At 37.9% G+C, this 16,035-nt stretch overlaps 1 protein-coding gene across 1 annotated transcript in view; it reads right to left on the minus strand.

Moving 5' to 3' along the window:
- Positions 1-16,035, minus strand: part of TDRD3 (tudor domain containing 3) — a gene marked incomplete in the record, with an annotated part of 1,228,671 nt that overhangs the window by 185,036 nt on the left and 1,027,600 nt on the right. Inside the window, 1 exon segment of the mRNA XM_053707943.1 lies at positions 3,330-3,455. Within this exon segment, the coding sequence (XP_053563918.1) occupies positions 3,330-3,455 (126 nt within the window).

Raw genomic sequence — 16,035 nt, forward strand, 5'->3', positions numbered from 1 at the left:
GGCGGTATATTTACCAGCACTCAATTGTAAATATTTAAAAAATGAAGCGTCTTTCAAAATTTTATGAATTATAGTGCTCATGTTTTTAATATTTTTAGATACTAGGCAGTAATTTGTTACAATTTACAATCACTTTAAAATAACATACATACGATTTCTTAAAATATCTCCAAATTTTTCATAAACATGTTACTACAGTAAAGCATTAGAGAAATATTCTTGAAAATGAATTATATCTTTGAATAGCAGTTAAAACTTAAAATACTTAAAGGGATACTAAACCCATTTTTTCCCATGATTCAGATAGAGCATGCATTTTTAAGCAACTTTATAATTTACTCCTATTAATAATTTTTCTTCGTTCTCTTGCTATCTTTATTTAAAAAGCAGGAATGTTAAGCTTAGGAGCCAGCCCATTTTAGGTTTAGCACCATGGATAGCGCTTGCTTATTGGCGGCTTCCATTAGCAAACCAATAAACAAGCATAACCCAGGTTCTCAACCAAAAATGAGCCGGCTATTAAGCTTTACATTCCTGCTTTTTAAATAAAGATAGCAAGAGAACAAAGAAAAATTGATAATAGGAGTAAATTAAAAAGTTGCTTAAAATTGCATGCTCTTTCTGAATCATGAAAGAAAGAAAAATGGGTTTAGTATCCCTTTAATGCAAAATTAAAGAGGTATTGCAAACTTCCAAACAATGAAATAATTACTCAAATGGACATTAAACACCTATTGCTTTTGTGTAAAAAATTTGCTTTGTCACACGTTACCTAGATAGGCTGAAAAACAAACTGTGACCTAGTTTTTTTTTCTTAAATGTTGTAAATGGCCTAAACCAGCCATTTAAAGATGGAATCAATATTATATGATGATACATTTAAAGGGATATCCTAGTAAAAATATTAAATGCTCTAATTCGCCAACACATAAAGACAGAGTTTGCAAGAAACTCTAGTGTTGAAGTAAAATAAATAAAATTAGAGCATTTCATTGTTCTATTAAAACGTCTCTTTAAAAGACGGCGAATGAGACTATGCTTTCTCTCTTATGTCAAACCCGATACTTAAAATATAGCAAAAACAAAATAAAAACCAGAGAAAATATACTCTAATATGAAAATGGCTTGTACGGTGAATTGTGGCAACAATGCCTATGTATTAAATCAACTGGGGAAAATTGATTTTTCTGTTTACACATTGCAGATTACAACATAACACAAATTAATATTGATTAGTGAAGCCAGAGTTCATTTAAGAAAATTAGGTAAACCTATTTAAACAACACAATTAACACAGCGGATTTAAATCATTATGTATAATGTTTATTTTCTTGATAACATTTTCAGCTACTGTAACTCCATATCATTTCACAAAAGTCTTTTTTTATGCTAAGGATCAAAACACTGAATGTACATAATAAAAAACTAAAACATTTTAACAATTCCAGAGTAATAGAACATTATAACAAACACAAGCTTTATACCATAAACTGAGAAAAATAGATGTCGTTTGTGTAATTAAAACAGGATAATGAAACCCAAAACCTCTCTTTCATGATTAAGATAGAGCTCGTCATTTAAATTTTAAGCAACTTTCTAATTTACTTCTATTGTTATTTTTCTTCGTTCTATTGGTATCTTTTGTTGAAAAGCAGGGCCATATGCTTAGGAGCCGGTCCATTTCTGGCGCACTATATAGCAGCAGTTTTGCAAGAATGTTATCCATTTGCAAAAGCACTAGATGACAAAGTATATCATGGCAACAAAGTAAATTTGATAATAGAAGTAAATAGGAAACTTTGTTTAAATGGTAAACTCTGTCTGAATCACAAAAGAAACTTTTTGGGTTTCATATCCTTTTAACTATTTGCGTCATATGTCAAACACAGGCGATATATATATAGAAGAAAACGGTTTGGCACCTGACAGAGAGAATCTATATCATTGTACACATGAGATTATTGTTGCTAATACTTATTTTAACTTGGTATAATGTCAACTACATAGATGAAAGAATTTCTAATATAATTGTGTTCACAAATGACCTGGAACTTGCCTAATCGTCAAATACACGTCTCAAATTGATTTCTGAATACAGTTTGTCTTATATATTGGAAACATTTTAATCGTATTTAAAACATGCAATATTATTTCATTATCAATGTGATAAACACATATGGGAACTGTGCAAAGAGCATGTGATGTCTGCGGCCACTTATAAATAACTGTTTTAAACCTGGGCCTATTGACTGAAGCTTAAAGAGACATACAAGTTAAAATTAAAACTTCATGATTCAGATAGTAAAAAACAACAAAGCAAAAATAAAAAAAAATATATAACGTTTCCAATGTAAAAAGAAATGAGCAAACATCGCTAGGCTCAAAAGTGTGCAACTGTCTTCAGTAATATATGCATAACTGTAAACAAATATTGTCGCAAACACTGCAGCCATAGAGTGCTCACGTGTGCACACTCCTTAGCCTATCTCAGGATACTGTCATGGGAAGAAGTTTTAGCAAAAGGATACAAAGAGAAATTTGATAGAATTAGAATATTTTCTTTTTAAACTATAAACTATCAGAATCATGAAAGTTTAGTTTTGACTTTAATGTCCCTTTAAATAGGCTCCTGACAGAAAGCATAAAGCTTAGAAAACCTCATGCTGCTGCAGTCATTCAAAAGCAAAAGGACATTATGAATACCACTGCTTTTGTAGTATGAGCAGATCATTCAAAGTTTGAACTTTTTTCTTTGGGCTGCTGGGATTGCAGGTGGAAATAACACAGAAGTATGTAGAGTGAGAGAAAAAATATTATAAATCTCATATACAGAACAAGACACGATCCATTCAGTTGTGGCTTATTTGGGCAAACGTGGTACAATAATGTAAATTTTAAAATAACACTCATATTGGCTTACTAAGCAGTAACTAAAATTGATTCAAATTGTTTTACTTATTTGCATAGGCTTCAATTTCATATATCTATTTGATTTATATATATATATATATATATATATATATATATATATATATATATACATACATATACATAAACACACACATATACATACACATGAAATTAAAGCTTGTGCATATTTCCAAGGTAAGATATGCAACTAAAATTATCTACTTCCATATTTGTTTTAATAAATTTTAGTGGAAAACAGAATTAATTTCAAGAATCATTACTGGTGATTTATACTTTAAATACAGTGCTGAATAATGTTTACATTACAAATCATTGCTTCTTCTGGAATTACATCTGGTTCGTCTTCAAGAAAATTATGAGCTACAAATTTGATTGTGGTGTCATTTTTGATCACGTACCCATGCCTCTGCTTGAATAGGCCGAATGTCGTCTAAAAGGACTTCCTCATAATTTCCATAGTCACAAAATTTAACAACGGCTGTTGTTCCAGAAGAATGAAGGGCCTCTACCTCAGCTCTGTAATACTGCAAGGAAAGCAAATTAATATACTTTTATTATTCATTTTGCATCTGCTTCCTATAATTTTAAGGGACCTGAAACCCAAAAAAATTATTTCCCGATTCAGATACAGCAAACAATTTAAAGAGATAGTAAACACCAAAAATTTTATTGTTTAAAAGGATAGACAATCCCTTTATTCACAATTACCCAGTTTTGCATAACCAACACTGTTATAGAAATATACTTTTTACCTCTGTAATTACCTTGTATCTAAGTTGCTGCAGACTGCCTCCTTATCTCAGATCTTTTGACAGACTTGCATTTCAGGCAATTAGTGCTGACTCTTAAATAACTTCACATGCGTGAGCACAATATTATTTATATGAAACACATGAACAAATGCCCTCTAGCTGTGAAAAACTGTCAAATGCATTTCAGATAAGAAGCGGACTTCAAGGGCTTAGAAATTAGCATATGAGCCTACCTAGGTTTAGCTTTAAAGTGATGGTAAATTTGCCATCATAACTTTACATATTCTGAAAGCTCTTGTCATTACTAGCATATTGATGTTCTTATTTTTTTTCAAAACTCAATAAAAAAACATAAAACTTTGATTTTTAGAAGTTTAAGGCTCCGTTACCTGATTCAATGCAGCCCATCTGTTAAAGCCAATAGGAGCCTCACCATCCGCCCCATGGATTTTACTCACAGCATGCTCCCGTGCTTGTAACTCTGCCTGGAAGTAAAACTGCGCATGCGCAACTCAATACGCTATTTGCGCAACTAAAACAGTGAGGCTGCTAATGGGTACAGGTATTTAGTTGCGCAAATAGCGTATTGAGTTGCACATGCGCAGTTTTACTTCCAGGCAGAGTTACAAGCACGGGAGCGTGCTGTTAGTAAAATCCATGGGGGCATGGTGAGGCTCCTGAAACAGATGCCAATCAAATACCACATTCAGAAAATTTCTGACAGGGGATGTATTGAATCAGGTAATGGAGCCTGAAAAAAACGTAGATTTCTAGAAGTTTAATTGAGTTTTGAAAAAAATAAGCACATCAATATGCTAGTAATGACAAGAGCTTTCAGAATCTGTAAAGTTATGAAAGCAAATGTACCATCACTTTAACTAAGAACACCAAGAGAACAAAGCAAATTTGATGATAAAAGTAAATTAGAAAGTTGTTTAAAATGACATGCCCTATCTGAATCATGAAAGTTTAATTTGGACTTTACTATCCCTTTAAGCAACTTTCCATTTTATTTCTACTATGTAATTTTTTGTTTTCTTGATATCCTTTGTTGAAAAGAATACCTTGGTAGGCTCAGGAGCTAGCTGCTGATTGGTGTCTGTACATATATGCTTCTTGTAATTGGCTTACCAATATGTTCAGCTAGTTTCCAGTAGTGCATGGCTGCACCTTCAACAAAGGATGCCAAGAGATTGAAACAAGATAAATAATAGAAGTACATTTTAAAGTTGTTTAAAAATACATGCTATATCCCTAAAGAAAAAAAAACTAATTTATGCTTACCTGATAAATCAATTTCTTTCAAGGTGGTAAGAGTCCTCAAGTCCATTACTTCTCTTTCTGGGATTCAAGTCCTGGCCACTAGGAGCAGGCAAAGAATCCCAAAACTCCAAGAGTGCTTAATCCCTCCCACATCTCTTTTAAGCCAGTCGTAGGTATAGCCAAGAAAGGGGAAGTAGAAAGGTAGGAATGAAAAGAGCAGGAAAACTGAGGTGCAAAACTAGAACTGCCACTAGAAAAAATTTTTTACAAAATGAAACAAATTGGTCGGGCCTCGTGGACTCTCACCACCTAGAAAGAAATTAAATTTACAAGATAAGCATGAATTTTGTTTTATTTCATAAGGTGATAAGAGTCCACAAGTCCATTACGTCTGGAACCTAATACCCAAGCTGTGGAATCCACAAATAATTTAGGCAGGATAAACTTTTTTTTTTTAAAAAGGCAAACACCTAAATTTCCAGACAACGCTGTCTGGAGAACCATCTTACCAAAAGCCGCTTCCTAAGAAGCAAAAAACATAATTTATGTAAGAATTTACCTGATTAATTTCTTTCATATTGGCAAGAGTCCATGAGCTAGTGACGTATGGGATATACATTCCTACCAGGAGGGGCAAAGTTTCCCAAACCTCAAAATGCCTATAAATACACCCCCCACCACACCCACAATTCAGTTTAACGAATAGCCAAGAAGTGGGGTGATAAGAAAGGAGCGAAAGCATCAACAAGGAATTGGAATAATTGTGCTTTATACAAAAAAATCATAACCACCATAAAAAGGGTGGGCCTCATGGACGCTTGCCAATATGAAAGAAATGAATTTATCAGGTAAATTCTTACATAAATTATGTTTTCTTTCATGTAATTGGCAAGAGTCCATGAGCTAGTGACATATGGGATAGCAAATACCCAAGATGTGGAACTCCACACAAGATTCACTAGAGAGGGAGGGATAAAAATAAAGACAGCCAATTCCGCTGAAAAAATAATCCACAACCCAAATCAGAAGTTTTAATCATATAATGAAAAAAAAAAGAAAATATAAGCAGAAGAATCAAACTGAAACAGCTGCCTAAAGTATTTTTCTACTAAAAACTGCTTCTGAAGAAGAGAAAACATCAAAATGGTAGAATTTAGGAAAAAGTAAGCAAAGAAGACCAAGTTGCTGCTTGGCAAATCTAATCAACAGAAGCTGCATGCTTAAAAGCCCAGGAAGTAGAGACTGACCTAGTAGAATGAGCCTTAATCCTCTGAGGCGGGGAATTACCCGACTCCAAATAAGCATGATGAAACAAAAGCTTTAATCAAGATGCCAAAGAAATGGCAGAAGCCTTCTGACCTTTCCTAGAACTGGAAAAGATAACAAATAGACTAGAAGTCTTCCTGAAAGTAGCTTCAATATAATATTTTGAAGCTCTTACCACATCCAAAGAATGTAAGGATCTCTCCAGAGAATTCTTAGGATTAGGGCACAAAGAAGGGACAACAATTTCTCTACTAATGTTGTTGAAGTTCACAACTTTAGGTAAAAATTTAAACGAAGTCCGCAAAAACCGCATTATCCTGATGAAAAATCAGAAAAGGAGACTCACAAGAAAGAGCAGATAAAACAGAAACTCTTCTAGCAGAAGAGATGGCCAAAAGGAACAATACTTTCCAAGCAAGTAATTTAATGTCCAGAGAATGCATAGGCTCAAACAGAGGAGCCTGTAAAGCCCTCAAAACCAAATTAAGACTCCAAGGAGAAGAAATTGGCTTAATGACAGGCTTGATATGAACCAAAGCCGGTACAAAACAATGAATATCAGGAAAATTAGCAATTTTTCTGTGAAACAGAACAGAAAGAGCTGAGATTTGTCATTTCAAGGAACTTGCAGACAAACCCTTATCCAAACCATCCTGAAGAAACTGAAAAATTCTAGGAATTCTAAAAGAATGCCAAGAGAATTTATGAGAAGAACACCATGAAATGTAAGTCTTCCAAACTCGATAATAAATCTTTCTAGACACAGATTTACAAGCCTGCAACATAGTTTTAATCACCGAGTCAGAGAAACTTCTCTATGACTAAGCATTCAATCTCCATACCATCAAATTTAATGATTTGAAATCATGATGGAAAAACAAACCTTGAGATATAAGGTCTGGCCTTAATGGAAATGGCCAAGGTTGGCAACTGAACATCCGAACAAGATCCACATACCAAAACCTGAGCGGCCATGCTGGAGCCACCAGCAGCACAAACAATTGCCCCATGATGATTTTGAAAATCACTCTTGGAAGAAGAACTAGAGGCGGAAAAATATAGGCAGGTTGAGAACTCCAAAGAAGTGTCAATGCATCCACTGCTTCCGCCTGAGGATCCCTGGACCTAGATAGGTACCTGGGAAGTTTCTTGTTTAGATGAGATGCCATCAGATCTATTTCTGGAAGCCCGCACATCTGAACAACTTGAAAAAAAGACATCTGGGTGAAGAGACCATTCTCCCGAATGTAAAGCTTGATGACAAAGATAATCCGCTTCCCAATTGTCTATACCTGGGATATGGACCACAGAAATTAGACAGGAGCTGGATTTTGCCCAAGCAAGTATCCAAAATACTTCTTCCATAGCGTGAGGACTGAGAGTCCCACCCTAGTGATTGACATACGCCACAGTTGTGACATTGTCTGTCTGAAAACCAATAAATGTCTCTCTCTTCAAATAGAAGCCAAAACTGAAGAACTCTGAGAATCGCACGGAGTTCCAAAATATTGATAGATAATCTCGCCTCTTGAGATTTCCAAACCCCTTGTGCTGTCAGAGATCCCCAGACAGCTTCCCAACCTAAAAGACTTGCATCTGTTGAGATCATGGTCCAGGTTGGATGAACCAAAGAGACCCGTAGAACTATACAATGGTGATCTAACCACCAAGTCAGACATAGTTGAATATTGGGATTCAATGATATTAAATGTGATATCCTAGAATAATCTCTGCACCATTAATTCAGCATTAAAAACTGGAGAGGTTTCATATGAAAATGAGCAAAGAGAATCGAATCCAATGCTGCAGTCATGAGATCTAAAACTTCCATGCATATAGCTACTGAAGGAAATAATAGAGACTAAAAGTTCCGACACTCTGAACCCAATAAAAATTGTCTCTTGTCTGTTAGAAACAAAGACATTGACACAATCTATCTGGAAACCTAAAAAAGGTGACCCTTGTCTTGAGGAATCAAGGAACTTTTGGTAAAATGATCCTCCAACCATGTCCTTGAAGAAACAACAGAAGTTGAAACGTATGAGATTCTGCAGAACGAAAAGACTGAGCAAATACCACGATATCGTCCAAATAAGGAAACACAGAGAACCTTTTGAAAAGATTCCTAGAGCTGTCGCTAGGCCAGAAAGGAAAAGCAACAAATTGGTAATGCTTGTCTAAAAAAGAGAATCTCAGAAAATTAAAATAATCTGAATGAAAACAGAATATGAAGATATGCATCCTGTAAGTCTATTGTAGGCAAATAATGCCCTTGCTGACCAAAAGGCAGAATAGACCATATAAACACCATTCTGAAAGATGGTCCTCTTACATGACATTTCAAAAATATTTTCTATCTTTGGGACAATGAATAGTTCTGAACAAAACCCCAGACTCCGTTCCTGAAATGGAACTGGTATGAATACCCCAGATAACTCCAGGTCTGAAACACACTTCAGGAAAGTCTGAGCCTTTACTGGAATAGCTGGAATATGCTAGAAAGAAAAAGACTTCTCACAGGCGATCTTGAATGTTATTCTGTACCCCAATCTAAGAAGTTTGGACCAAATTGAACCAAACAACTTTTAGAAAAGTCTTAACCTGCCCCTTACCAGCTAAGCTGGAATAAGGGCCGCACCTTCATGCAAATTTGGGGGCTGACTTTGATCTTTTAAATGGCTTGAATTCATTCCATTTTGAAGAAAGCTTCCAATTAGAAACATGTTACTTGGGGAAGAATTAGGATTCAGTTCCTTATTAAGAACAAAAACTAATATAAGCTTAAGATTTACTCTTAGAACTTAATCTTGAAGCAAAAAAACTCCCTTCCCCAGAGTAACAGTTGGAAGTATTGAATCCAATTGTGAACCAAAGAATTTATTACCTTGGAAAAATAGAAATCTGGATTTTAGAAATCAAATTACTATTCCAAGATTTAAGTCACAAAGTTCTTCTAGCTAAAATAGCTAAAGACATAGATTTCACCTCAATTGTGAAAATATAAAAAAATGACATCACAAATGAAATTATTAGCATGTTGAATCAACTTAACAATGCTAAACAAATCATAATCCGATACTTGTTGCGCTAAAGTATCCAACCAAAAATTTGAAGTAGTTGCAACATCAGCCAAATAAATTGCAGGCCTAAGAGAAGGACCAGAAAATAAAATAATTTTCCTTAGATAAGATACAAGTTTCCCATCTGAAGGATCTTTAAAATAAATACTATTTTCCATAGTAATAGTAGTACGTTTAACAAGTGTAGAGATAGCCCATTAACTTTGGGGATCTTTCCCCAAAACTCCAAACTAACTGCTGGCAAAGGATACAATTTAAAAACCTTAAAAAAGGAATAAAAGAAGTCCCAGGCCTATTCCATTCCCTAGTATCAGGAACTGGAAAAAAACCTCTGCAGAAACCACAGGAGGTTAATAAGCAGAATTTAAATGTTAGCTAGTCTTAAAATCAAAAGGACTAGTCTCCTCAATATCCAATATAATCAACACCTTTTCAACAAAGAACGAATGTACTCTATTTAAAAGTAAAAAAGTAGATTTTTTTAGTGTCAATATCTGATGAAGGATATTCTGAATGAGATAAATCATCATCAGAGAAGGATAATTCAGTATGTTGTCGGTCATTTGAAAATTCATCAACTAAATGAGAAGTTTAAAAAAAAAAAAAGACCTTTACATTTTATTAGAAGGCGGGATGGCAGACAAAGCCTTTAGAATAGAATCAGAAAAATATTCTTATAAATTCCTAGGTATATCTTGTACATTAGATGTTAAAAGAATAGCAATAGATAATGCATTAATACTGATGGACTCTGCATGTAAAAGTTTATCATGATAACTTATTACAAACCATAGCTAAAGATAAAAATTCATAACATTAAAATAAATGAACTTACCTTTGGTAGGACTGATATCAGTCATCAGGAATCCAACAGTGTTTTCTGATACAGGAACAGTTTTTGAGCTATCTTGCAAATGTAAGAGAAAAACAACATATAAAGCAAAAACATTTTATGCTTACCTGATAAATTTATTTCTCTTGTAGTGTATTCAGTCCAAGGATCATCCATTACTTATGGGATATATTCCCTTCCCAACAGGAAGTTGCAAGAGGATCACCCAAGCAGAGCTGCTATATAGCTCCTCCCCTCACATGTCATATCCAGTCATTCGACCGAAACAAGACAAGAAAGGAGAAACCATAGGGTGCAGTGGTGACTGGAGTTTTAATTAAAATTTAGATCTGCCTTAAAAAGACAGGGCGGGCCGTGGACTGAATACACTACAAGAGAAATAAATTTATCAGGTAAGCATAAATTATGTTTTCTCTTGTTAAGTGTATTCAGTCCACAGATCATCCATTACTTATGGGATACCAATACCAAAGCCAAAGTACACGGATGATGGGAGGGACAAGGCAGGAACTTAAATGGAAGGAACCACTGCCTGTAGAACCTTTCTCCCAAAAACAGCCTCCGAAGAAGCAAAAGTGTTAAATTTGTAAATTTTGAAAAAGTGTGAAGCGAAGACCAAGTTGCAGCCTTGCAAATCTGTTCAACAGAGGCCTCATTTTTAAAGGCCCAGGTGGAAGCCACAGCTCTAGTGGAATGAGCTGTAATTCTTTCAGGGGGCTGCTGCCCAGCAGTCTCATAGGCTAAACGTATTATTCTACGAAGCCAAAAGGAGAGAGAGGTTGCCGAAGCTTTTTGACCTCTCCTCTGACCAGAGTACACGACAAACAGGGAAGAAGTTTGACGAAAATCTTTAGTTGCCTGTAAATAGAACTTCAGGGCACGGACTACGTCCAGATTATGCAAAGTCGTTCCTTCTTTGAAGAAGGATTAGGACATAATGATGGAACAACAATCTCCTGATTGATATTTCTGTTAGAAACTACCTTAGGTAAAAACCCAGGTTTAGTACGCAGAACTACCTTGTCTGAATGGAAAATCAGATAAGGAGAATCACAATGTAAGGCCGATAACTCAGAGACTCTTCGAGCCGAGGAAATAGCCATCAAAAACAGAACTTTCCAAGATAAAAGCTTAATATCAATGGAATGAAGGGGTTCAAACGGAACCCCTTGAAGAACTTTAAGAACCAAGTTTAAGCTCCACGGAGGAGCAACCGTCTTAAACACAGGCTTAATCCTAGCCAAAGCCTGACAAAAAGCCTGGACGTCTGGAACTTCTGCCAGACGTTTGTGTAAGAGAATAGACAGAGCAGAAATCTGTCCCTTTAACGAACTAGCAGATAAGCCCTTTTCTAAACCCTCTTGTAGGACAATATCCTAGGAATCCTAACCTTACTCAATGAGTAACCCTTGGATTCGCACCAATATAAATATTTACGCCATATCTTATGGTAAATTTTTCTGGTAACAGGCTTCCGTGCCTGTATTAAGGTATCAATAACTGACTCCGAGAAGCCACGCTTTGATAGGATCAAGCGTTCAATCTCCATGCAGTCAGCCTCAGAGAAATTAGATTTGGATGGTTGAAAGGACCTTGTATTAGAAGGTCCTGCCTCAGAGGTAGAGACCATGGTGGACAGGACGACATGTCCACTAGGTCTGCATACCAGGTCCTGCGTGGCCACACAGGCGCTATCAGAATCACCGATGCTCTCTCCTGTTTGATCTTGGCAATCAGTCGAGGTAGCATCGGAAATGGTGGAAACACATAAGCCATGTTGAAGACCCAAGGGGCTGCCAGAACATCTATCAGCGCCGCTCCCAGGTCCCTGGACCTGAATCCGTAACAAGGAAGCTTGGCGTTCTGGCGAGACGCCATGAGATCCAGTTCTGGTTTGCCCCAACGATGAATCAGTTGAGCGAAGACCTCCGGATGAAGTTCCCACTCCCCCGGATGAAAAGTCTGGCGACTTAGAAAGTCCGCCTCCCAGTTCTCCACGCCTGGGATGTAGATCGCTGACAGGTAGCAAGAGTGAGACTCTGCCCAGCAAATTATCTTTGAGACTTCCAACATCGCTAGGGAACTCCTGGTTCCCCCTTGATGGTTGATGTAGGCCACAGTCGTGATGTTGTCCGACTGAAATCTGATGAACCTCAGTGTTGCTAACTGAGGCCAAGCTAGAAGAGCATTGAATATTGCTCTCAACTCCAGAATATTTATTGGGAGGAGTTTCTCCTCCTGAGTCCATAATCCCTGAGCCTTCAGGGAGTTCCAGACTGCGCCCCAACCTAGAAGGCTGGCATCTGTTGTTACAATTGTCCAATCTGGTCTGCGAAAGGTCATCCCCTTGGACAGATGGACCCGAGAAAGCCACCAGAGAAGAGAATCTCTGGTCTCTTGATCCAGATTTAGCAGAGGGGACAAATCTGAGTAATCCCCATTCCACTGACTTAGCATGCATAATTGCAGAGGTCTGAGATGCAGGCGCGCAAATGGTACTATGTCCATTGCCGCTACCATTAAGCAGATTACTTCCATGCACTGAGCTACTGACGGGCGTGGAATGGAATGAAGGGCACGGCAAGCATTTAAAAGTTTTGATAACCTGGCCTCCGTCAGGTAAATTTTCATTTCTACGGAATCTATCAGAGTCCCTAGGAAGGAGACTCTTGTGAGTGGTGACAGAGAACTCTTTTCCACGTTCACCTTCCACCCATGCGACCTCAGAAATGCCAGAACTCTCTCTGTATGAGACTTGGCAATTTGAAAACTTGACGCTTGTATCAGAATGTCGTCTAGGTACGGAGCCACCGCTATGCCTCGCGGTCTTAGCACCGCTAGAAGTGAGCCCCAGAACCTTTGTAAAAATTCTCGGTGCCGTAGCTAACCCTGAAGGGAAGAGCTATAAACTGGTAATGCCTGTCTAGAAAGGCAAATCTTAGGTACCGATAATGATCTTTGTGAATCGGTATATGAAGGTAGGCATCCTTTAAGTCTACTGTGGTCATGTATTGACCCTCTTGGATCATGGGTAGGATGGTTCGAATAGTTTCCATTTTGAATGATGGGAACCTCTTAGGAATTTTGTTTAAGATTTTTAGTCCCAAGATTGGTCTGAAGGTTCCCTCTTTCCTTGGGAACCACAAACAGATTTGAGGTAAAACCCTTGCCCTTGTTCCGTCCGCGGAACTGGGTGGATCACCCCCATTACTAAGGAGGTACTTGTACACAGCGTAGGAAATGCCTCTTTCTTTATTGGTTTGCTGATAACCCTTGAAAGATGAAATCTCCCTTGTGGAGAGAAGCTTTGAAGTCCAGAAGATATCCGTGAGATATGATCTCCAACGCCCAGGGATCCTGGACATCTCTTGCCCAAGCCTGGGCGTAGAGAGAAAGTCTGCCCCCCACTAGATCCGTGTTCCGGAGTAGGGGGCCCTCTCTTCATGCTGTCTTAGGGGCAGGAAGTAGGCTTTCTGGCCTGCTTGCCCTTGTTCCAGGGCTGGTTAGCTTTCCAGCCCTGTTCTGTAAACGAACAACAGTTCCTTCCCCGTTTTGGAGGCGAGGAAGTTGATGCTGCTTCCTTGCCTTGAAGTTACGAAAGGCACGAAAATTAGACTGTTTGGCCTTTGATTTGGCCCTGTCCTGAGGAAGGGTGTGACCCTTACCTCCAGTAATGTCGAGCAATAATTTCTTTCAAGGCCGGGCCCGAATAAGGTCTGCCCCTTGAAAGGGGAATATTAAGCAATTTAGATTTAGAAGTCACGTCAGCTGACCAGGATTAAAGCCATAGCGCTCTGCGCGCCTGGATGGCGATTCCGAGTTCTTAGCCGTTAGTTTGGTTAAAGTGTACAACGGCGATCAGAAACCAAATGGCATTAGCTAGCTTAAGTGCTTTAAGCTTGACCATAATCTCATCCAATGGAGCTGTGCGAATGGCCCTCTTCCAGAGACTCAAACCAGAATGCCGCAGCAGCAGTGACAGGCGCAATGCATGCAAGGGGCTGTAAGATAAAACCTTGTTGAACAAACATTTTCTTAAGGTAACCTATTTTTTTATCCATTGGATCCGAAAAAGCACAACTATCCTCCACCGGGATAGTGGTACGTTTAGCTAAAGTAGAAACTGCTCCCTCCACCTTAGGGACTGTCTGCCATAAGTCTCGTGTGGTGGCGTCTATTGGAAACATTTTTCTAAATATCGGAGGAGGGGAAAAGGGCACACCGGGTCTATCCCACTCCTTGCTAATAATTTCTGTAAGCCTTTTTGGTATAGGAAAAACGTCAGTACACACCGGTACCGCAAAGTATCTATCCAACCGACATACTTTCTCTGGAATTGCAACCGTGTTACAATCATTCAGAGCCGCTAATACCTCCCCTAGCAATACACGGAGGTTCTCAAGCTTAAATTTAAAATTAGAAATCTCTGAATCCGGTCTCCCTGGATCAGATCCGTCACCCACAGAATGAAGCTCTCTGTCCTCATGTTCTGCAAATTGTGACGCAGTTTCGGACATGGCTCTCACATCATCAGCGCGCTCTGTCCTTAACCCAGAGCTATCGCGCTTGCCTCTTAATTCTGGCAATTTAGATAATACCTCTGTCATAACAGCAGCCATGTCTTGCAAAGTGATTTGTATGGGCCTCTCTGATGTACTTGGCGCCACAATATCACACGCCTCCTGAGCGGGAGGCGAAGGTACTGACACGTGAGGAGAGTTAGTCGGCATAACTTCCCCCTCGTTGTCTGGTGATAATTTCTTTACAGATAAAAATGGACTTTTATTCAAAGTGACATCAATACATTTAGTACACATATTTCTATGGGGCTCCACATTGGCCTTCAAACACAGTGAACAGACATGTTTAAACAGACTAGCAATGAGACTAGCAAGTTTGGAAAATCCTTTCAATAAGTTTACAAGCAATATAAAAAAAAAAAAACGCTACTGCGCCTTTAAGAAGCACAAAAAATCGTCACAGTTGAAATAACAATGAACCAAATCAGTTATAGCAACCAAATTTTCACAGTAAATGTATTAAGTTAGCAAAGCATTGCACCCACTAGCAAATGGATGATTAACCCCTTAATACCCAAAAACGGATAATCAATTTAACAATTAACGTTTTTATCACAGTCAAACACACTGTCACAGGTCTGCTGTGACTGATTACCTCCCTCAAAATGAATTTTGAAGACCCCTGAGCTCTCTAGAGACGTCCTGGATCAAGGAGGAAGAAGCAGGAAGACTGTAACTGAATTTTTACTGCGCAAAAAAGCGCTAAAATAGGCCCCTCCCACTCATATTACAACAGTGGGAAACCTCAGTTAACCGTTTCTATGCAGAAATAAACGACAGCCATGTGGAAAATCATGCCCCAAAAGATTTATCACCAAAGTACCTCACAAAAAATGAATAACATGCCAGTAAACGTTTTAAACATGCACTTTAAAAATTAGGTAGTGTTATTAATAAGCCTGCTACCAGTCGCTTCTACTGCAGTTAAGGCTCATACATTACTTCAGTATTAACAGTATTTTCTTAGTCAAATTCCATTCCTTAGAAAATTTCTTATTGTACATACATTCATCAGCCTGATACCAGTCGCTACTGCATTTAAGGCTGTACTTACATTACATCGGTATCAGCAGTATTTTCTTAGTCAATTCCATTCCTTAGAAAAATAATTTACTGCACATACCTTGTTTGCAGGATTCCCCACATGCTATTCCCTTTCTGAAAGTTACCCCACTCCTCAGAATGTGCGAGAACAGCCAGTGGATCTTAGTTACTTCTGCTAAGATCATAGAAAACGCAGGCAGATTCTTCTTCTAAATACTGCCTGAGAACAAACAGCACACTCCGGTGCCATTTAAAATAACAAACTT

The sequence above is a fragment of the Bombina bombina genome, chromosome 3 (genome assembly GCF_027579735.1).
Source record: "Bombina bombina isolate aBomBom1 chromosome 3, aBomBom1.pri, whole genome shotgun sequence".
NCBI lineage: Eukaryota > Metazoa > Chordata > Amphibia > Anura > Bombinatoridae > Bombina > Bombina bombina.